The sequence below is a fragment of the Peromyscus maniculatus genome, chromosome 22, assembly GCF_049852395.1.
Source record: "Peromyscus maniculatus bairdii isolate BWxNUB_F1_BW_parent chromosome 22, HU_Pman_BW_mat_3.1, whole genome shotgun sequence".
Lineage (NCBI taxonomy): Eukaryota > Metazoa > Chordata > Mammalia > Rodentia > Cricetidae > Peromyscus > Peromyscus maniculatus.
The window spans coordinates 56,505,316-56,529,252 of NC_134873.1; the positions used below are offsets into that span (position 1 = coordinate 56,505,316).

General features: G+C 44.3%; 1 protein-coding gene across 1 annotated transcript in view; it reads left to right on the forward strand.

Annotated features, from left to right (window-relative positions):
- Msh2 (mutS homolog 2) overlaps window positions 1-23,937 on the forward strand; it is a 60,143-nt gene that overhangs the window by 10,809 nt on the left and 25,397 nt on the right. The window contains exons 5-8 of the mRNA XM_006986485.4: window positions 2,489-2,638; window positions 3,233-3,366; window positions 11,790-11,989; window positions 20,299-20,408. Of these exons, the coding sequence (XP_006986547.2) occupies window positions 2,489-2,638; window positions 3,233-3,366; window positions 11,790-11,989; window positions 20,299-20,408 (594 nt within the window). The remainder of the gene's footprint in view (window positions 1-2,488; window positions 2,639-3,232; window positions 3,367-11,789; window positions 11,990-20,298; window positions 20,409-23,937) is intronic.

Here is a 23,937-nt window from a genome sequence, read left to right on the forward strand (position 1 = left end):
CAAAAAAAAAAAAAAAAGGAAAAGAAAAGAAAAAAGAAACCAGTGTGGCCAGGAGATGGAGGCAGTCTGAAATATATATTAAGTTGGAGGCCATCCATGGCTATATGAAATTGTTTCAAAAAACCAACAAGGATGAGTAAAAATCCCAGGAGTTAGAAAACGATCTTCCTTACTAAAAATGTAAAGAAGCTTGTAGAGATTTAGAGTTTTCTGTTTTTGTTTGTTTGTTTTTTAAAGACAAGGTCTTACTATATAACCCTGCCTGGCCAGGAACACACTATATAGACCAGCCTGGCCTTGAACACACAGAATGTCTCCCTGTCTCATAACCAAAACAAAGAATGTTGATGTGTGCCTTCTGGTGACATAAGGGGAGATTCTTTGGACAGCTTTCTATGTTAATTAGTTTGACGTAGGCAATTAGATTATTATTATCATATAGGAAAAACAGGTGTATTAAAATGAACCAGTGTTATGTTTGAGAGGGTTTCATACAGGCCGGGCTTGAACTGGTCATATGGACAAGGTTGATTTTGAACTTAGATCTTGCCTTCATAGCCTGAGTCCTGGGTTTGTAGGTAGGGGCCACTGTGTCTGGCTTGCTGGGTATATTTTATATATTACTATTTTGTGTTGGTGATTGCTTGACTTGAGTGTGGAGGTCGGAAGACAACTTTGCTCCAGTTCCACAGATTAACTCAGTTCATCAGCCTTGGGCTGCAGGTGGGAACACTGACCCAATAAGACGTCTCACTGGCTCTCAAGTATATTTTAAATCAGTATTTGTCATTATTGCATGTTTGAACTTCTTACTGTTTTAATTTTTTATTGTATATTAGTAACGTAGAATATAAAAAAATTTGTTTAGTTTTTTTATTATTTTATATAATTAAAAGGTCCATATGATAATAAAAAAATGTTTTTGTTTTTGTTTTTGTTTTTAAATAAATGAGCAAAATAACAAAGAGCAGTATTTTAGCAGGTGTAAAAATGCAGCCTGGTGGTGGTGGTGGTGGTGGTGGTGGTGGTGGTGCTGGTGGTGCTGCTGCTGCTGCTGCTGCTGCTGCTGCTGCTGCTGCTGCTGCTGCTGCAGCTGCTGCAGCTGCTGCACACCTTTAGGCCCAGTGCTCAGGAGGTGTAGGTGGGCTGATCTCCTGAGTTGCAGGCTAGCCTGGTACAGATTGAGTCCCAGGACAGCCAAGACTACACAGAGAAACCCTGTCTTGGGAAAAGAAAAAAGTTGTAAAAAGGCAACATTAACAAGACTGAATACTTGGCCTGTATTTCTTACAGATCAGAAATTGGGGCTTTAATTATATAGAGATGAATCAAATTTTGTAACCTAAAATATTTACTTATTAAAACTATACTAATACTTCAGTAAACTATGCAAAGAATCCACACATGTTTGTTTATAGAATTGCATGCCAGTCAGTCCAGCTCCTCTGGAGGGAGTTCCCGGCATGACCTCATTCATCTGTGAGGACAGGGAGCAGTCCTTGTTTAGACACACACCGTCATCTTGTCCAGCACGAGCCGCTCTTCACTTGCTGATGTTTTTCTTCTGCGCATGTGCACGTCTAGTTGTGTGCATCTTAGACCGTACAGTTCCCTTCCTCATCCACCAGCCGTTGGAGCTGGGCTGGGGCTGTGAAGATGGCCTCTGTGGAGGGGTAACTGGTAACCCTCTTCCATCATACCTGGAATCAGATGAGCTTCCATAGGCTCTTCTTCTTTTCACATCTTGCTGGAGCAGAATTTTGAAAAGAAAAGCAACTATGAATTCTGCTATTCCCCAGAAGAAAATCTGTTATAAGACTGTCTCTGTGGGGACTGATTCCAGCTGTCCTAACACTTGTCCATTGGCGATGTAAACCATCTCCCCTCGGGTCCCCAGTCTAAGCGACTGGGTGTCTACCTTTCTGAGACAGGGAATCCCTGTGTATCCTTGCCTGGCCTGGAACTCCAAATGTAGTCCAGGAGGACTTACAGTCCCCTGCCTTTGCCTCTCAGGTGCTGGGAATAAAGGCTGTACGGCCGTACCTGGTGGGTTTCATATATATATATATATATATATATATATATATATATATATATATATATATAAATTCCTGCGTGTGAGCGTGCATGCCGAGTCATTAGGATGCCCCAGCGTATATGTGGTGCTCAGAGGACAGTCGGGAATTCATTCTGCTCTGGGTTCTAGGGCTTGAACTCAGACTGTGAGACTTGGGGAGCAGGTGATTCTACCCACTGAGCTGTCTGACCAGCGTGGGAGACAACCTTTCACTTTGTATTCTAGATTTGCCCCTCATTTGCTATGTATTCCAGGCTGGCCTCGAACTCTGGCTTCTCCTGTCTTGGTCTTCAAGTACTAGAATCCAGGCATAAGCCTCCACGCCCAGCTCGTCTTATTTTACCTTCCTCGTGCATTTCTAGTCTCTAGTCTGGGTGATGGAAGGATCTTGTGTTTTGAATGTATTTCTAGGTTGCAGTTTCATCATTATCCGCAGTCATCAAGTTTTTAGAGCTCCTGTCCGATGACTCCAATTTTGGACAGTTTGAACTGACGACTTTTGACTTCAGCCAGTACATGAAACTGGACATGGCAGCAGTCAGAGCCCTCAACCTTTTCCAGGTAAGAAAGACAACAAGGGTCAGAACCAACTGAATAGCCAGGCGGGGGTGGCACACACCGTTAATCCCGGCCTGGTCTACAGAGTGAGTTCCAGGACAACCAGGGTACACAGAGAAACCCTGTCTTGGGGGGGGACGGGGACGGAGGAACCGAATAATTAAAAAAAAAAGTCCTCCCCCCCCAAAAAAAAAACTTTCCTTTCACAAATAATGATCTATTTAAGGAATTTGTATTTTGTATCATTATTGTAGTTAGACTAGATCAGTAGTTTTTAATTGTTGTATTTGATTTCTAATCTCAAACAGCATATATATTTATACTTGTCCTAGTCTTTTGGGTAAATTTGTGTTACAGCAGTGCTTTAAAGTTCTATTTTGAATTTGTTTGAAAACTCCAGTAATTATGAAGCAGTTTAGCTGAGGGCAAACTGCATATTTAAATGTAGATTAACAGGTTTTACCTTAGAGAAATTTTTGTGGGCAGTTCGTAGTGTATATTTGGAGAATAGTATTCACTATTGTTCCCCCAATTCTATTTCATGGCATAATAAAGGCTTTGCTGATGAACGTTTTTATTCTGTTGTTTGTGTACTAGGGTTCTGTTGAAGACACCACTGGGTCCCAGTCTCTGGCTGCATTACTGAACAAGTGCAAAACTGCTCAAGGACAAAGATTGGTCAACCAGTGGATCAAGCAGCCTCTCATGGACAAGAACAGAATAGAAGAGAGGTACGGCATTCAGTGTGTGCTCTCCCTGCCTTTCAGCAGTCTGCTGTTAACCCTGCGTGGTAACGCCGCTTACTCTGTTAACCCTTCCTGGTAACGCCGCTTACTCGGTCGGATAGCCAGTTCACACTCATTTTTCTTTTCATTTTGTTCTGTTTGGGGTCCTGGGCTGACCTTGAACTCAACATTTAGTTGAGGGTGAATTTTAACCTTTAGAAACATTTTATTATGTGTATGGTGTGTATGTGTGTGTGGGGGGGCTTATAGGTGTGGAACACAAATCTGTAGGATCCTTCCACCTTCATGTAGATTCCCAGGGTCAAACTCCAGATAGTCGGGTTCTCAGCGAGGGCCTTCGCCCACTGAGCCGTCTCTCTGGCCTGACTCTGAACTTGTGATCCTCCTCCTCCTGCCTCATCTCCCAGGCCCTGGCATGTGTGAGGGCCACCCTCGGTTTGTCTTGTGCTGGAGGTTGAAGCAGTACTGGAAACTCCTCCCAGGCTGTTGTGCTGAGCTCTGCCCCTAGCCCAGCTAACTTCTCTTGGTGTTATAAAAGTTCTTTTTATTTATTATCTGTGGGGGAGCGCAAGGGAGGGCGGAGGACAGCCCTCCGGGGTTGGCTTTGTTGCCTCCTTTACACCTGTGCCTTGAGGAAGGAGAGGGACAGCACTCGAGGTTCCAAGATTTTAATAATTCACCACGTAAGCGGGTCGCCTATAGGAGCGGGGCTGCAGGACGAGGACTCGCAGAAATCACACACATTTGTTGCTAGGCTACGGTTAAAATTTCACCAGTCAGAAGTTAGAGATTAGGGACTTCCCTTGTGTTTCCTGTCATTGTCAGCGACATGCAGTGCAGGCCTTTCAGTGCGTCCAGTCAGGTCCGTGGGTTCCTTCTGGGGTTAGGATCAGCCATGATGTTCCTAAAGAACTGAAGATGTGTAACGACTCTTTCTATGGTTTAGGGAGGAGATCGATCAGCCTTTGGAAAGTTCTCAGCCCCCCTAGGGCTTGGGAACCTGAACTGTATTTCACCCTGCAGGTAGAATGGAGTCTGAAGTCAAAATGGCAGTACTCAGGCCAAGGTGCTTTTGCCTGCTCCCTTCTTTCTGAGAATTGAATTCAGGTCCTTTTTTTCTTGGTAAGCCTTCTTATTGGCCACAACAACTTTTCTTTAAAAGATCAGACTTGCTGCATTTAGATTTATCTATTTTATGTGTATGATGTTGTGCCTGTGTGTATATGTCTGTGTACACATGTGTGCCTGGTGCCCATGGAGGTCAGAGGAGGGCATCAGATCCTCTGGGACTGGAGTTACAGATGGCTGTGAGCTGCCGTGAGGGTGCTGGGACTCAAACCTGGGTTTTCTTCTAGAGCAGCCAAGTGATTTTAACTGAAGATCCGACTCCCTATCCTTTACTGGTTTTAAAGAAATGACAGAATACTGTTGATTTTTGAGGCAGAGTCTCATTATGTAGGCCTGGCTGGACTAGAATTTGATATGTAGACCAGGCTGGTCTTGAACACCTTAGAGGTCTTCCTGCCTCTGCCTACAAAGAGCTTGCATCAAAGAAAGGCATGCGCCATCACAACCAACCTTATTTCATTTCTTTTTTGCCCCACCCCCCACCCCCTTTGGCTTTTTGAGACAGGGTTTCTCTGTACCCCCTGGCTGTCGTGGAACTCACTATATAGACCAGGCTGGTCTCAAACTCACGGAGATCTTTCTGCCTCTGCCTGAGTGTTGGGATTAAATGTGTGTGTCACCACTGCCTGGCGATGGCTCTACTTGTTTTTTTTTCTTGTTTTTCGAAACAGGGTTTCTCTGTGTAGCTTTGTGCCTTTCCTGGAACTCGCTTTGGAGACTAGGCTGGCCTCGAACTCACAGAGATCCGCCTGGCTCTGCCTCCTAAGTGCTGGGATTAAAGGCGTGTACCACCACCGCCCGGATGGCTCTACTTCTTAATAAGCTTGTTGGCATAAGCTATCAGCTTCTGCAAGACCTCCTGGTCCCAACCTCCCTATCTTTCTTATTTCCTCATCCCTGATCTTCCTTCACAGGACCCTGTCACTGAAGAATGATCCAGGTCATAACTGAGGGTATGTGCGTGCATCATGTATGTGCAGGAGCTTGAGGATATCAGAACAGGGTGTTGGATCCCCTGAAACACGTTATAAGTAGTTATGAGCTGCTCCGTGGTACTGGGGATCAAAACTGCGTTCTCTGGAAGAGCAGCCAGTACTCTGGACCATCCTGTCTGTCACTTCTCCAGACTCCAAGAATGCTGCTGGTTTTGAAAACCAGATGTTGGGCTGGTGAAAGGCTCCTTGCTTCAATATCTTGGACTATGGGGGTCCAGCCTCTTGATAGTCCCCTTCTAGGGTCTGGGAAGAATCTACAACCATCTGATAATTAGTTTTTTTTTGTTGTTGTTGTTTTCTGAGACAGGGTTTCTCTGTGTAGCTTTGCGCCTTTCCTGGAACTCACTTGGTAGCCCAGGCTGGCCTCGAACTCACAGAGATCTGCCTGGCTTTGCCTCCCGAGTGCTGGGATTAAAGGCATGCACCACCACCGCCTGGCTTAATTTTTGATGAAAAGAAATGAATCTATGTACAGGAAACTCCTTAGTCCATTCTTCATTATTTGGTGTGAGTTCTCTCTCTACACAGCTTCTATTCTGTTCGAATGCCTAGCTCCTTTCTTGCCTGATTTCTCTCTATATTTATCTGCTGCTGCCCTGTAAGTTCTATCTTAATTCTCTTGCCTTAATTCTGCCTCATCTAGGTCCTTCTCATCTTATTCTTACCCAGCTAGTACTTCCCCATCTGACTCTTCCTCATCTTCCATCTCATCTACACGTACTCTCTTGTCAAAATCCTCCTTATTCCTCCCCGTTCTCCTCTGTCTCTGTTCCCAAGTCTCTCCGAGTCCAGTTATAAACCCAAACAGTAGCAGTCCCCTGGTCGAGCAAGGTCATCAGGCTTGAATTCTTTTTTTTTTTTTTTTTTTTTAACTGAGAAAAGAGTGGTTTATTTAGTTCTATAAATAACACGGAGTTAACATATAGTGTGAGATGGGGGGTTTCTTTTTGTCTGTAGTCTAGGTTAGCCTGAAACCCAGTATGTAATTCTGCTGGCTTCCCACTTCTTCAGCCTCCAGTGTGTTGGGAATACAGTGGGAGTGAGCCACAGTGTGTCAGTATAGGTTCTTATGTGACGTACGTAGAGTCAGCTCTGCCAGAACTAAAGGAATCATTCTTCCCTCAATTAGTTTATGTCACTTGTTACATTTTTTGTTTCTTCCCTTAGTATCTTTGCTTTGATCCCCCATTTCTAATTTTTTTGTGCGTGCGTGCGTGCGTTGTGTAGATCAGAGGACAATTTGCAAGAGTCACTTCTCTCTTTTTACCACGTAGGTCCCAGGGGTTGAACTCAGGTCATCGTACTGAGCAGCAGGTGCCCCTACCTGAGCCATCCTGCTGATCCTATTTTGCTGTTCTGAAATTTAAAAGACATAATAGCTTTATATGGAAAATTATTTTTGTTAAGAAAAGCTGTGACTGCACTTTTTCATCTTTGGCTACTCTTTTTTTTTTATGTTTTTTTGAGACAGGGTTTCAATGTTTCAAGTGCTGGGATTAAAGGTATGTGCCACCACCCAGCATCTTTGGCTATTCTTTTTTTTTTTAATGCCCAATGCCGTTTATTGAAGGAGGGAGGAGGTCTTGAATACAGGTTTACAGCACAATGGGAGAACCCTGGAGGGCAGAAGTTCCCTACAGATGTTTTATAATCTTGCATCTAAGCTGTTAACGCCCATTATTTAGGATACACAAACAAGGAACTTCCCTTAAGCATTCAGGAGGGGGGAACCCAGGAGGGAATTAGCATAGGGAGGATATCAAGGTCAAGGTCAGCAAGCAAGGCAACAGTTATCCAAAACGGGGGCCAGGGCCCTACAGGCCCCCCTTTTACTAGAAAATGAGCTTCTGACTTAGGTTGCCTGGGACGTCAGCAGGTCACCTTACCCGTCATGGAGACATCTTTGGCTATTCTTAAACATTCATTTTTATTATCTGTGGATTAAAAGTAATGTGGGTTGCAGTTGATTGTTCTTTATTTTATATCTAGAATCCACTTATGAGTGAGTACATACCATGACTGTCTTTCTGGGTTTGGGTTACCTCATTCAGGATGATATTTTCTTGTTCCATCCATTTGCCTGCAAATTTCATGATGCCATTGTTTTTCTCTGCCGAGGGGTACTCCATTGTGTATATGTACCACATTTTCTTAATCCATTCTTCAGTTGATGGGCATCTAGGTTGTTTCCAGGTTCTGGCTATTACGAATAGTGCTGCTATGAACATAGCTGAGCATGTGTCCCTGTGGTATGATTGAGCATTCCTTGGGTATATGCCCAAGAGTGGGATGGCTGGGTCTTGAGGTAGATCGATTCCCACAGGCTTGAATTCTTGTGTGGTCATAAAGGCAGGAAAGAGTTTCCTCAGGCTGTGATTGTCAGGCTTCCAGGGTCAAATGGAGGGGTGATAAGAATCACACAGAGGGGCAGTAATTGTTCATTATCATTTGCAGCCCAAAAGGGAAGTGACTAATGAATTAAACTAAAGGCTAAATTTGGGTAATATCTAAGAAGAGGGATCTTATGTGCTCAATCAATAGTTTTAAACGTGATTGGTAGAAAATGTTAGGTAGAAAATGTTAAGAATCTATAAGTTGCTAGGTCACTGGTAGAAAATAAAAGTGCTGTCTTTTTTCCTGTGGCTCCTATCTGTCCAAGCTATCTGCAGTTTTTCTGCAGGGTCGGTGAAAGTGCTCAGTTGCTAGGCAACCTGTGTACGGCTAGATGCCTCTGGTGATAGTTAAAGGGAGATCTGGAACTAGAGGAAAGATTTGGGAAAGGAGGAAGTTAAGCTTAATTGGCACATCGGCCAGGTCTTCTCAAACAGGTAGCCTGGATGGCTAAGTCTGTTCTTAGAGAATACAGAGGTATCTCTGATAAGGTACTCTCCTCCATCTGGGGATGGACCTGGCCGGATGCTGCCAATGATGATAATTACAGGGAGGCTTGAACTGGGGTTCTGGCTGAGCATAGCTGTCAGCACAGAAAGTTATCTAAATATTCCTAGAAGTGGTTAGGTAAGGAGTTAGAGGTCTATAAAGTTAGTAAGGCTGTAAGAAAGGAGGATCCGAGCTAAATTGTGTAAAGATATTACTGAACATCCACCTGACCTAGGCGGTGTCTCCTTGTGGAATTTGTCTTAAATCAGGAGACTTGCATGTGGACTGTTATTACTGCTAGTCCTTTAAAGTGACCAAGGGAGATAACTGATTCCAGAGAAAGCCTTTCCTGAGGCAGTTCTCCAAATACCTGGAATGTGTATGTCCAGAGAGTGATCAGTCCACACTGTTAGCCCTTCTTAGGGAAAAGTCAATTGGGAAAACTATGAAGGCACACATGATTTTCATAACAGAAGACAGCTGATATATAACAAGCCAAGTAACACCAAAAGCTCCTTGGAATTTGGCTTCCTCTGGAAGAATTCCCTGATTCCTTCAGGCAGTGACTTTGCCATAACCAGCTGAGTTCTTTTTTTTTTTTTTTTTTTTTTCCAATAATTGAGTAAAACTGAAATTTATTATATGCCATAGTCGTCCTAGGGACCTCCATGCTATATATATAGCCTCTATGGTTCTATGGGTTGTGGTCTGATTGTTCTTTATTTTATATCTAGAATCCACCTATGAGTGAGTACATACCATAACTGTCTTTCTGGGTTTGGGTTACCTCACTCAGGATGATTTTTTCTAGTTCCATCCATTTGCCTGCAAATTTCATGCTTTCATTGTTTTTCTCTGCTGAGTAGTACTCCATTGTGTATATGTACCACATTTTTTTCATCCATTCTTCCGTTGATGGGCATCTAGGTTGTTTCCAGGTTCTGGCTATTACAAATAGTGCTGCTATGAACATAGCTGAGCATGTATCTTTATGGTATGAATCAGCATTCCTTGGGTATATGCCCAAGAGTGGGATGGCTGGGTCTTGAGGTAGTTCGATTCCTAATTTTCTGAGAAACCGCCGTACTGATTTCCACAGTGGTTGTACAAGTTTACATTCCCACCAACAGTGGAGGAGTGTTCCCTTTGCTCCACATCCTCTCCAACATTGGTTGTCATTGGTGTTTTTGATCGTAGCCATTCTAACAGGTGTAAGGTGGTATCTCAGAGTCGTTTTGATTTGCATTTCTCTGATGATTAAGGATGTTGAGCATTTCTTTAAATGTCTTTCAGCCATTTGTAGTTCTTGTTTTGTGAATTCTCTGTTTAGCTCTTTAGCCCATTTTTAATTGGACTGTTCAGTACTTTGATGTCTAATTTCTTGAGTTCTTTATATATTGTGGAGATCAATCCTCTGTCAGATGTGGGGTTGGTGAAGATCTTTTCCCATTCTGTTGGCTGTCTTTTTGTCTTATTGACTGTGTCTTTTGCCCTGCAAAAGCTTCTCAGTTTCGAGAGGTCCCATTTATTAATTGTTGTGCTCAGGGTCTGTGCTGTTGGTGTTTTATTTAGGAAATGGTCTCCGGTGCCAATGCGTTCAAGAGTGCTTCCTATTTTCTTTTCTATTAAGTTTAGTGTAACTGGATTTATGTTTAGGTCTTTGATCCACTTGGACTTGAGTTTTGTGCATGGTGACAGATATGGATCTATTTGTAATCTTTTACATATTGACATCCAGTTATGCCAGCACCATTTGTTGAAGATACTTTCTTTTTTCCATTGTATAGTTTTGGCTCCTTTGTCAAAAACCAGGTGTTCATATGTGCATGGATTAATGTCAGGGTCTTCAATTCGATTCCATTGGTCCATATGTCGATTTTTATACCAGTACCAAGCTGTTTTTATTACTATAGCTCTATAGTAGAGTTTGAGGTCAGGGATGGTGATGCCTGCAAGGGTTGCTTTATCGTATAGGATTCTTTTAGCTATCCTGGGTCTTTTGTTTTTCCATACCAGCTGAGTTCTTATGCCACACTCCAAGGTGGTTGCTTCCAAGCCTGGTGACCTGGTTCATCTGAGGGACCCACACGGTAGAGGGGGAACTGACTCTTCAACTCTGCCTCTGGCCTCTGTGTGTGCTGTACATGTATGTATGAGCACATGTACACACAGATGAACGTAATAATTTAAAAAAATAACAGGTATTTTATGATTAATTTCCAGAGACTCCTGTTGGAATTTTAGGGATTAAGTGACCCTAAAAATTTATCACGTATTCCAGTTAAATTGTGACTTATTTAATACAATACTATCTAATTTTGTGCAGCTGAGAAATTGAATTTAATATGACTGATAGGTATACTCTGTTAATGCCAGTAGTAGCTTTGATATATCTAAAATTGTGGTTTTTAAAGTGGCATTGTCAAGGAAACAGAAGGCTTTCTCTTTTTTTAACGATATCTGTTATCTAGAAATGTAAACTGACACTGTAATTACTTCTGAAGTGGTTTACTGAGTAGGCTTGTGAAACTAGCAATTCATTAGGCTTTTCAGGGTATCTGGGCCAGACTGAAGGAGCATGCGGATTGCTGTGTGCTAGTGTATTGGTTTTTGCTTTAAGGCATCGTGTTGCAGCCTAGGCTGGCCACAAACTCACTTTGTTAGGAAGGGATAGCCTTAACTCCTTCCTGACCCTGCCTCACCTCCCAGGGGTGACATTGTGAGGTAGCTTACAGTGCCCCACCCCCAGGGGGGTTTCTCTGTGTATAGCAGGCTGGCTTTGAACTCACAGAGATCTGCCTCTGCCTTCCCCATGCTGGGATTAAAGACCTATACCACCACCACCCTGGCTTGCTTCTTCATTTTTTTTAAAAATTGTATTTAAATGTTTTTTTATTCATTTTACATGCCAACCACTGAGCCCCTCTCATCCCTGCTCCCGCTCCCCCCCAATCCTTTCATCTTTATTTTTTAAAGTTACTTCTTTTTTCCAGCTAACCTCAGTGCAACCCATATGTGGTGTACTTCCAAGACTAAAGGGATTGAGGCAGCTACGATAGTCATTTAAAGTTTCTTTTTACCCAACCCTGTATTGGAAAAATGTGTGTGTGTGTCTGTCTGTCTGTCTGTCTGTGTGTGTGTCTGTGTGTGTCTGTGTCTGTGTGTGTCTGTGTGTGTCTGTGTGTGTCTGTGTGTGTGTGTGTGTGTGTGTGTGTGTGTCTGTCTGTCACACTCTCAGAAGTCAGAGGACAACTTGGGGGCATCAGTTCCCCTACCATGTGGATCCTCTGGGGATTGAACTCAGGAACTCAAAGCAAGCTTGGTGGCAAGTGTCTACCCATTGAGCCATCTCATCATTTACTCTATTTTTTTGTTTATTTTTGTTTATTTATTTATTTTTTTCAGATTAGATTTAGTGGAAGCTTTTGTAGAAGATTCAGAACTGAGGCAGACTTTACAGGAGGATTTGCTTCGTCGCTTTCCAGATCTTAACCGACTTGCCAAGAAGTTTCAGAGACAAGCCGCGAACTTACAGGACTGTTACCGGCTGTATCAGGGTGTGAACCAGCTCCCCAGCGTCATACAGGCTCTGAAGAAATACCAAGGTGATGGCAGCCTGGCTTTCCTTCACTCTGGCTTTTTTACCTTTCCTTCAGCCCTGTTTATCTTCACTCACATGCTGGGCAAATGTGCTGTTTCTATGGGAGGGCAGGTCTAGTACTTCTCATGATAGGTTTCTGATGGTTTGTTCTGAGCAGTACTTAATGGCAGAAGCCAGAAGGCTTGAGGTAACTTGGAATGTTCGCTGCTTAGCATTGTATGTGTGTATGTTTGCAATACTTGTGGTTAGAAGCATGGCTTTTACTCCTTAGAAATGAATGTTCACCAAGGTTGGTGGTTCAGTCCTATATCCCAGCTACTAGGCGGTTTACGCATGAGAATAAATAGCAAATACAAGGCCTACCTAGGTTACAGAGTAAGTTCAAAATCAGCCTGGGCATCTTAGTGGGATTCCCTGCAGCTAATTAAATAAATAAATAGTCCAAGCACTCAGGAAGAAGAAGCAGGCAGATCTCTATAAGTTTGAGACAAGCTTGGTCTACATAGCCAGCTCAGGCCAGTCAGGGCTCTGCAGTGAGACCCTGCTCATAAAAACCAACCACCTAAATAAACAAAAAGAAGCAAGCCAGGCATGGTGGTACAAGCCTTTAGAGCCAGCACTGACGGGTAGAGGCAGGTGAATCTCTTGAGTTTGAAGCCAGCCTGGGCTAACTACATAAGAAGACCCTGTGTCCAAGAAAAGGAAGTAAAAAATAGCTTCGGATATAGTTCAGTGGTCAAGCACTTGCCTAGTACACACAATTTCTAGTACTTTGATAAGAGTATCTAGTACCTAGATAAAGAGCAGTGTTAGTGTTCCTGACTTTATTATTTATTAATGGGTTAGTCATTCAGAGTAGCGGGCAGTTCAACAGTTTCATTGCTGAAGACTCATAGGACAGTATGTACAGTTGTAGTTGGTTACAAGGGCCTTTCCCTTGTAGTCCTGCAGGATTATTGAAATGTCATGATGTGCACCGTGGTCTTTGGAGCCCCAGAACACAAGGTGGAGTCCTACAGGGACTTTGAAATGTTTTCTGGGCACAGGATTGGTAGAGTGCTTACCTAGCTTGCACAAAACCTTGGGTTCAGTCCTCAGCAGTGCAGAAAGATGGGGGTGAACGCACCCTCCCAGAAGTAAGCCTCAAATTTCAGCACTCAGGAGGTAGATGCAGGAAGACCAGAAGTTCAAGGTCATCTTCAGCTACTGAGTTTGAGCTAGCCTGGGCTAGAGTTCTTGTCTCAAAACCAAACCAAACAAGCACTTGTTTGCTGTCAGGGAGCATTTTCCTGTTTGATAACTAGCTTCTACTGCAGAACTCTGAGGAGAACTTCCTGCCGCGGTGTGCGAGTCAGTCCAGCCGTCCCAGTACACACTGAGAAGCGCAGCAGCGACTCAGAGTAGCCTGCCGCTGTGTACGCTTCTGTCTGTGTGTGTGTTGTGGTTATGCCTTAACCAGCAGTCACCACTCCGAGTAGCCTACCGCTGTGTACGCTTCTGTGTGTGTGTGTGTGTGTGTGTGTGTGTGTTGTGGTTTGCCTTAACCAGCAGTCATCACCACACACGAACCCTAACAAAAGAACGGCAAACTGGCTCAGCCAGAGACCTCCTGTATTCCCAGTTCCTCCTGATGCTAGGTGGGAGGACTAACTTGGGGTTGAGACCTGTGGTTGGATGTTTTTGCTCTTTTGGGGGGACCACCACTCAGCTCCCAATAAATCACACAGAGGCTTATTTTGGCTCGTTGCTAGCCAGCTTTACTTACCTTACCACGTCTAGCTTTTGCCTCTGGGCTTTTATCTTTTCTTATTTTTGTGTATCTTACTCTTACTCCGTGGCTTGCTGTGTAGCTGGGTGGCTGGTCCCTGATGGCCTCCTCTCCTTATTCTCTAGTTCCTTCTTTTCTTTCCCAGATTTCTCCTTCTATTTATCCTCTCTGCCTGCCAGCCCTGCCTATCCTTTCTCCTGCCTTGCTATTGGCTGTTCAGTTCTTTATTAGACCATCAGGTGTTTAGGCAGGCACAGTAACACAGCTTCACAGAGTTAAACAAATGCAGCATAAACAAAAGTAACACACTTTAAAGTAATATTCCCCAACAGAGACCAAGGCTGGCCATTCAGCAAAATCCTATCTCAATAGCAAGCCAACAGGCTGGCTTAAGGCTTGGTAGAATTACCTCCTAGTGCATATCCCATGACAGGACAGAGGGTCTTGGTACTCTCACAGTGGGGGTCAAAGTGCAGTTCCTAGCTAGGTGTGGTGGCGTAAGCTCGTTAGCCAGTCCCTGCGAAGTAGAAGCAGGAAGACCAGGCATTTTGTGTGGTCCTGGACTCGAGCAAGGGAAGGTATTGCATACTTTGGGGTTCTCCTTGCTGGACCCTGGAGTAGGCACAGACCACACCCAAATACAAAGAGATCCTTTATTAAGCAAGGCAAAAAGAGACAAGGTGACTGAATCTGAATCTGGCAAATAGCTTTGCAAGAGTTAATTTTAAGAGGGGGAAAGTCGGGGGTGGGGAGATGTCTGTTAGAATGATCTGAGATGGGTTGGTAAGTTCTGATGGGGTATTTTAATTAGGGTAGCCAAAGGGGGATTTTTGATTGGTGGACCTGGATGTTTTGCTAGTTAGACCTTAGTGATCTGCCTTAGGAATTAATCAGGCATAAGAAAGTGGCCAAATAAGGGGATAGACCTTGGTGACTAGCTTTCGGAATGTAATCTAAGGCTTTAGCAAGAGGAGGGGGAGGGGGAAGACCTGTTTGCCACTCCGGGACCTGCTAGATCCCTTCAGTGAGTTTAAGGTCAGCGTAGACCAGACCACACAACACCCTGTCTCAGAAAACAAAAGTTTCTAACATAAACCAAGTCCATCTGGTTGATTGATAGAATATTAGTGAGTAAAGTCAACTGGCTTGACAAATGTGTATAATGTGCATTGTGTGGTTCATGGACGGAAACGCAGTGTATGCACCTACCTGTGCGTCCATGTACATACGTTTCTCCTCTTTGTGCCTCCTTTTCCCCATTGTATAAATGAGTAGCATTTGCTTTTCGTTGCTGTGTTGTTAATCATTTTGTCTAGTCTGTGTCCCTTTTTGGTGCCAGTCTGTGTCTTCCTCTTTGTTTTTCTGAAAGCCTGTGCTTCCTCTCGTCCTCTGTCCTCTGTTCACCCATCGGCTCCCGTCCTTGGTCACAGGACCAAGCTGACACCTGCTAAGTTAGCTGTCGGCTGCTCAGTCCAGCAAATGGGTGCAGCCTGCGCTGGTAGACTATGCTGAGCTCTTGTTCTGTTGTGTTCTTGACGTCCTTGTTCACAGTTCCAAAACAGACTCACTTGTAAAAAAATAAAATAAAGCAAGTATAATGCTTTTTAGAGCAAACTCATGACTTAAAAAGGTAGATTAGCATATATTATTTCTAGAAATTACATTCGACTTGTTGTCTTGTGATTTTTTTTGGTTTTGATTAATTCGAGGCTTATTGTTCAGAAAAAACACTGAAAGTGAGGTATATTCGCAGACAGCAGGGGGCAGCAACTGTATGGAAAGCGAATTTGCAGTTAATTCTGTAAGCAGTGATTCTTGCTGGTTTATTTGGAGGCTCTAACAGGGTAATGCTGCTTCTCAGCATGCTTGACAAAAGAGCATCTCTCCTGGGGAAGGTGACTGCATAGTCTCAGTTGGGATCCCATTGGGTTGACTCCCACTCGGTTGGGAGTGGTAGGGAAGGGAGACAGGGTTTCTCTGTGTACTTTTGGAGCCTGTCCTGGATCTTGCTCTGCAGACCAGGCTGGCTCGAACTCACAGAGATCCGCCTGCCTCTGCCTCTGCCTCCTGAGTGCTGGGGTTAAAGGCATGCACCACCACTGCCTGACTGGAAGGGATGATACCTGTCTTAGTCAGGTTTCTATTGTTCTGAAGAGACACTGTGACCACAGCAACTCTTTTTTTATTTTATTTTATTTTATTTTATTTTACAATACCATTCAGTTCTACATATCAGCCACGGGTTCCCCTATTCTCCCCCCTCCCACCCCCTCCCCTACCCCCAGCCCACCCCCCATTCCCACCTCCTCCAGGGCAAATCCTCCCCCAAGGACTGCGATCAACCTGGTAGACTCAGTCCAGGCAGGTCCAGTCCCTTCCTCCCAGACTGAGCCAAGTGTCCCTGCATAAGCTCCAGGTTTCAAACGGCCAACTCATGCAACGAGCCCAGGACCTGGTCCCACTGCCTAGATGCCTCCCAAACAGATCAAGCCAATCAACTGTCTCACCTATTCAGAGGGCCTGATCCAGCTGGGGGCCCCTCAGCCTTTGGTTCATTGTTCCTGTGTTTCCATTCATTTGGCTATTTTTTTTTTCAATAATTGAGTAAAACTGAAATTTATTATATGCCACAGTCGTCCTAGGGACCTCCATACTATATATATAGCCTCTATGGTTCTATGGGTTATGGTATGATTGTTCTTTATTTTATATCTAGAATCCACCTATGAGTGAGTACATACCATAACCGTCTTTCTGGGTTTGGGTTACCTCATTCAGGATGATTTTTTCTAGTCCCATCCATTTGCCTGCAAATTTCATGCTTTCATTATTTTTCTCTGCTGAGTAGTACTCCATTGTATATATGTACCACATTTTTTTCATCCATTCTTCCGTTGATGGGCATCTAGGTTGTTTCCAGGTTCTGGCTATTACAAATAGTCACAGCAACTCGTATAAAGGAAAACATTTGATTGGGGTGCCTACCTTATAGTTCAGAGGATTAGCCCATTATCATCATGGTAGGGAGCATGGTGGCATGCAAGGCAGACATGGTGCTGGCTACATCTTGATCAGAAGGCAACAGGAAGTCAGCTGACTCAGTGGGCAGTATCTTGAGCATAAGAAACCTCAAAGCCCGCCCCCACTCTTCCTCCAACAAGGCCACACCTCTTAGTAGTGCCACTCCCTATGAGCTTATTGGGGCCAATTCCATTCAAACTATCACAGTACCTGTCCAACCAGACCAACCCTGGCTGTTAGCAAGGTGATACGCTGAAGCTAGATCACCCTCACATCCAGATGTGGGGTTTTGAAAAGATAAAATTGGCCTTTATTTCTATCTCAGAAATACTGGGGTACAATCTAAAATAACAATATTCTGCATTTGGACGAATTTCCAACAGACTAAAACAACTCATCAGGTATACAGATTATTTCGTGCCCTATTTATCCTCTATTTTTTTGTTTTAGATATTACTACAATTACTTTTTAAAAAGGCATTATTTGTGTGTGTTTTACTTGCTTCTCTGTCTGTATATGTACTGTGTTCGTGACTGCTGCCCTCTGAGGTCAGATCCCCTGGAACTGGAGTCACAGACAGTTGTCACACTCCATGTGGGTGCTGGGCATTGGACCCTGGCCCTCTGGAAGAGCATCCAGCGCTCTGAACGTGGACCCATCATCCCTCCAGCCCCTGCCGTTGGAATTTGATGGGGAGTGAATTGAATTGTTAGGTTGTTTAACGTAGCCATTTTGACAGTAGTCCGCTGGTCTGTGAGCACTGGCGTCTCCAGGTTCTCTCTCCAGCCCTGACACTTCACACTGTAATCTCACAATAGTTCACTGGTCTGTGAGCACTGGGGTCTCCAGGTTCTCTCTCCAGCGCTGACACTTCACACTATAATCTCCCAGTAGTCCGCAGGTCTGTGACACTTCACACTGTAATTCATTTAAGAAGCTTACACTTCCCAGCGTGATCTTTGAAACCCAAAATCCTGATTTGGTAAATGGGAGTGTTGAAGTTAATGACCAGTGATTGCTTCATGTTTCCTTTGCTCTTTTTCAAGACGGTCCTCTTCACAGATGTCTGTCAACTGTCTGCTCTGTCACTGTCTGCACTGTTCCACAAGACTGAGTGACAGCGACAGCTGCCTCCTTTCTTTTGTGGAGAGTCCCTGAGAATGCAAGGGTAGAAGCGATAATAAGGACATAGATAAGCAAGAATTTCAAAGACATAGTAAACTGCAGCCTAGGGAAATGCTGCTAGATGCAGTCAAAGAAGGCCTCTTTACGAAATTGCTAATCAGGGCTGGAGAGACAGCTCATCACTTAGAGCACTGGCTGCTCTTCCAGAGTACCCAGGTTTGATTCCCAGCTCCTACATGGTGGTTCATAGCCATCTGTAAATCCAGGTCCAGGGGCTTTGATGCCCCTTTATGACCTCCCTGGGTACCAAGCATGTAAGTGGTGCACAGACATCCATGCAGGTAGAACATCCGTACACTTAAAGTTTTAAAATTTGAAGAAAGAAATTGTTATTGTTGAATATAGTGATTGGCTGACAGCTGTAATCCCAAACCTTGATAAGCTGAGGCAGGAGGAAGGGGTGCCGTAAATTCAGAGAAGTCTGGGCTACAGAGTGAGACCCCATCTCAAAAACCCAAACAATCGAGGAGAAAGGAAAATAGAAGAGATTACTCTCCAGCATCGGACTTGAATGATGAAACAGCCAGATCCTAGGTGTGAGGGGCTGGGGACCCACCGCACCACCAGTGAAGCATTTCAGGCCAGCAGGGGTTAGATGTGCTTATGGGCAGCTAAGCAAAGAGATTAGTATAGCACTGGAAAATAACCCGAGATGGTGTAAGGCTGGAGTTGAGGCCTGTTGTTTGTTTGTTTATTTACTTATTTATTTATTTATTTATTGGTTTTTTTTTTTTTGAGACAGGGTTTCTCTGTGTAGCTTTGCACCTTTCCTGGAACTCTGTAGACCAGGCTGGCCTTGAACTCAACAGAGATCCTCCTGCTTCTGCCTCCTGAGTGCTAGAATTAAAGGCCTGCACCACCACCGCCCGGCGTTTGTTTGTTTTTGAGACAGGGTTTCTCTGTGTAACAGCCTTGGCTGTCCTGGAACTCACTCTGTAGACCAGAGATCCTCCTGCCTCTGCCTCCCGAATGCTGGGATTACAGGCCACCATACCCAGTGGCGGGGGATTTGCTTTTAACAGAGTCTAGTTTCGACAAATTATAAATCTGCACTGAGGGTCAGCATTGGGGGTTTTTATAAAACATTGCTGATGGTTTGTCCCCTCAGCTGCATGTCCTAACATGGAAAGCAGAGGGACATTGGACTAACGCCTCTGGGCTCGTCATTGCTAAGGTCATTCTTGGTGGCAGTGGGTTTAGTTTTTTTTGAGACAGGCTCTCATTGTATCGTCTAGGCTGTCCTCAAAACTTGTCATTCTCCTGCCTCAGTCTCCAAAGTGCTGGGATTACAGGGTCACACTGCCGTATCCCATTGAAAACATTAATGAAGACGGGGAAAGATCATTCTGTAACTCAGCATCACTGTTTTGACTGGCTGCCATTCATCCTTTTACCAGCAGTTTCTAAGCCAAGTGGAGATAAAGAGCCAGGCATTGTAACACCACAGACATTATGTAGGCAAAGTGTTGTTTACAGTCTGTCTAAATGTTTCACACATACGTACTGTTTCCTCAGTGTGTTAGAGGCTGTGTGATTAATAATGAAACATGACTCCATGATAGCTTTTCATCATTCTCATTCAGGAGCTATTGAAATTGGAATAAAGTTCGGTGTGCCAGGGATCACTTGCAGAATTCCTATTAAGAATTTATTGGTGATGAGGAGAGAACAAAATCCTTGTGTCCCAAGTAGCAGTTAGTGGTAACGTCTAGTAGTGGTCGGGTGCGGAGCACAGCCTAGGTGCTGGGTCTCCTCCCGCCCCGGTTCTGGCTGGGCGGCGTCGTTCTGACAAGGAAAGGGGCTGCGGACAGATGTTACAGAGGAGAAAGCCCGAGAGCAGAAAGGTTGGGGGCTGGCGTCCAGCTCTAACTCTGCGTTCTTCGAAGTTTACTGTTGGTCCTGTTCCCTTCCTCACATAATTTCCCGGCGTGACTCTTGAGTAGTCAAGTTCAGTTTAAATACTTGACATAATACAGCCTCTCTTGATTGGAACACTGCTGTTAATGGAAATCAGAAATGGAAATTAGAGGTCTATTTTAATAGCTTTGACTCTGTCTTATTAGATCTGCGAGAAACAATGTTCATTTAGTCATAATGAATGTTTCTGCGTCGCTTATGAAAGATGGCAGCCACGCGGGGGAGGCATCGTATTAGTAGGAGCATTGGGTGCTACCACAGTATTTCCTGTCTATGGAATAAATTGTGTTAATTTTGCGTTAAAACATAAAAGTAGAATTAAGTTTGGAGACCTGCACAGTCTGCATTGTGGTCAAACGATGGTCATTATTTTAATTTGGTTATGAGCTGTTGTCTTTATTTTGTTTTTGCTCTGTTTTAGGAAGACACCAGGCATTGTTGACGGCCGTTTTTGTGACTCCTCTTATTGATCTTCGTTCTGATTTTTCAAAATTTCAAGAAATGATAGAAACAACTTTGGATATGGATCAGGTATGCAGTTTACATTAATCCCCACAGCAAAATAGTTTTGGAAAGAATAACCAGAAACAAAACTAAAAAAAGCATGAGTTTGGTGTTTATGTGTGGCAACTTTGTAGCTAGTCGCTGTAAATTTAAGTGACAGACAAGGAAGAAATGGATTTGATAGGCGGTTCTGGGGATCAAACCTAGGGGGCCTTAAAGTGGGGGGCGAGTGCGGCATCCCAGCCCAGCCCTTTTAAAACAGTAATCATTTGAGTGAGGTAAAGTCGGCAGCAGCCGTGATTGTTGAGTGTGAGTGGACTGTGTACATCCTGTGCACACTTGGTATCCACCTGCCTCAGTTCAGAGGGTCAGGAGTGCCAGGGTTACAAGAGTGAGCCACTGTCCCAACTTGAAAGAGAACAGTGTCGTAAATGATTCTGAAGGTTCAATATTTTCATCCCAAGCGGAAGGAATTTTAGTTACTGGAAAAGTTGGTCATGGTGGCTCATGTAAGCGCAGCTCTCAGGAGACCGTCGAAAGGGTTGTGTGAGTTCAGGCTCAGAATGGCCTATAATGTAAGACTGTCTCAAAAAGTGGAAGGGGTAAGGGTAAATGAAAACGGTTCTCTTTTTCCTGTAGAGAAGTTGTTTTAGGGGGTGAGGTTAATTTGTCCATAAAATAAGCATAAGTGCTTTTTTTTAAATAGATGTATTTATTTTTATTTTATGTGTGTGTGTTTGCCGGCATGTATGTGTACACTGTGCGTGTGTCTGGTACCCATAGAAACCAGAAGAGTTCATCGGATTGTCTGGAACTAGATAGAGTTAGGATCTTACTATGTCCCTTTTACTAAGGCTGGCCTCCCAACTCAAGTCCTACCATTTTAAGTGCTAGGATTACAGGAATATCTAGCTTGAAAATTTTCTAAACTTAAAAATAAAAACCTAAGCTAAATTTCTGATTAAATGACTGTGGGAGCCCACAGAGGTTTCTAGTGAGATCTGAGCTTGCTTTACACAGTAGGGCTGTATTAGGGGATGGCTGGACCACGTGCATGGTCACCAGGTGTCTGCACTTGGCTGTGCTGGGGGAGGTCTTTTGCTCCACCCCTTGGCGTTCCTTTAAAAGTCCTTTAGTAGAGACAGAAGGGGCTGGTGGGTTTTGAGCCAGGCCCTCCCAAGGCTCCCTGTGTTTCTGTCTGTCTTCTCTATATTTCTGTCTAAATCTCTTATCCCTCGCTCTTCAAGAGTCCATGGGGTAAATAAATGTGGGAGCTGGTCTTCCATGAATGACCATGCAGGAAATCTGTACTCAAATTAGTGGTATCAAGGTAACGATTTGGTTGGCTAAATTGTTAGTCTTTGGCTCTTAGTACCTGTAGATTTATTTGAGTTGATAATTTGCTCTATGTGATCTTGATTGATTTGATTGTATTAGATTATGTATATATTTGTGTTTGTGTGTGTGTGTATGCAGGTGTGACAGCATATTCTAGAAAGAATAAAATAGAAATTATAGTATGAAAAGGCTAAGATAGGATAGTTTTTAATTAGAATTGCTAAAACCAGTGAGACCCTCTGGAAGACCTAGTTTCTTGAACTCTGTGATTTTAATTTAATCAAATTAGTTTCATTTTTGGCCTTAAAATGGTTACCAGTAGCAGTTGAGCCAACATCCTGAGCCCTGCCATTTGCCACGATGAGACCATTTGAAGCAGTGAGTGTAGTGTGAGGAGTAGACAAGGTGATTGATTGGCCTGAGCTAGGGGTGGAGGTGGGGGTGGGGTGGGGGGGTTGATGGAGGAATAGACCGGGTGATTGGCCTGAGCTGAGCGGGGTTATAGGGTCAGCCTCCTCCATGAGGAGGAGGGACACTTACGCATGAGCACCGCAGGGCGGGGAAGGACTGCCATGTCCGGTAGCAGGTCCTCCCCGTCACTGTAACTGCGGGCTCTCAGGTCTGTAGTGGGATACTGTCTTAAACAGTCACACTCCTCATTTAAACCTGTACTTCCTCGGGAGCTTACCTAGTGTCCACTTTCTTCCTTTCAAGCGACACGACTCTAACCTTCTCCCAGGTTACAAGGCAGATCGATCCAAGCTTTCACCGGCATCACAGATATTTGTAATGAATTTAGGCATTTAAATTACGTTTTTAGAGCCACTCTGAGAAGTTCTCCGGGGACTCTTCAGTTGTTCGTTTCTAATCTTTGAAAGCCTCTCGGCTTTCCAGCTGTGCTCTTAGGAGTTCATGTGATGAAGGATCCATCATTTACACAATGTACCGTGCCGCCACCCCCAAGCTTTCTAAGTGTTTCTGTGGCTGCTTTCCATAAATCTTTTTTTTTCTCTACCTTTGAAGTAAATGTAGATCAAAATTATCCTAAGCCAAGATTCCAAAAAGCATTGATTTTCACAAAACTAGACACTTTTCCTTTATTGGTGTTTCAGTGAATTGTATTAATTTTTAAAGATTTTTTTTGACAGTTTCATCCACGTATACAATTTATCTTGAACATAATCCAACCCAAATCTTTCCACTTCCCCTGGGTCTCCTGTCACGTCTTCTTCCTTTTTTTTCAATAATGCACTGTCTAGTTATTCCTGCTTGCATGCTCCTGAGTGGGCACCATCCCCTGGAGCGTCACCAGCAACCTACCAGTGGCCTCAGGAGAAGACAAATGCCTGCCTGCCTTCCTTCCCTAGTAGCTGTGACTGTCAGGAGTGCCTCATCTGTCGGGAGCTCCCTGTGCCCCTGGCATCCTGCTCCAATGTTACCGGCTTGACCTTATTTAGCTAACCAGACCTGCCTGCTGTGAGCTCACAGAACAATGGCTGTGTTGGGTCCAGAAAGCATTTGTAGCAATCCTCCATCTTCTGGCTCTTACATTCTCTCCAGCCATTCTCCCATAATGTTGCCCGAGTTACCCCCGACTCTGGATGTGAGTGAGTGAGTGAGTGAGTGTATGTGTGTGTGTGTGTGTGTGTGTGTAGTGGAGACTGGAGGACAGTTGGAGGGAGTCAGTGTTCATGTGTGTCCTGCAGCTCGGACTCGGGGGGTCAGGCTGACAACAAGCACTTCCACTTGCTGAGCTAGCTGCCTTCCTGCCCCCAGTGGTTACCTTTAAAGGTGCTGCTTTACTTGTTGAAGATATGTTCACTAATTAAATGTTCGTGCTTCCCCCAGCGTGGAGGCCCACAAAGGTTTCCTAGTGAGGCCTGAGCTTGCTTTACCCAGCAGAGCTGCATTAGAGGATTGCTTGACCATGTGTGTGGTTACCAGGTGATCGGAAGGGTCTGCACTTGGAGGTGCGGTGTGCTTTGATCTAGCAAGGGGAGGTCTTTTGCCTTGGCCCTTGGCAGTCCTTTAAAAAGCCCTTCTGAAGAGCCAGAGGGGCTGGGGGATAAGGATCCAGGCCCTCCCGAGGCTGTCCTGTGTTTCTCTATCCTTCTATCTAAATCACTCCTCAAGAGTACCGTGAGGAAAAAGGTGGGGGCTGGTCCCCCACAACCCAGCATTTCCCTCTCCCTGTAGTTCCTCTGTTTGGAGAGCTTAA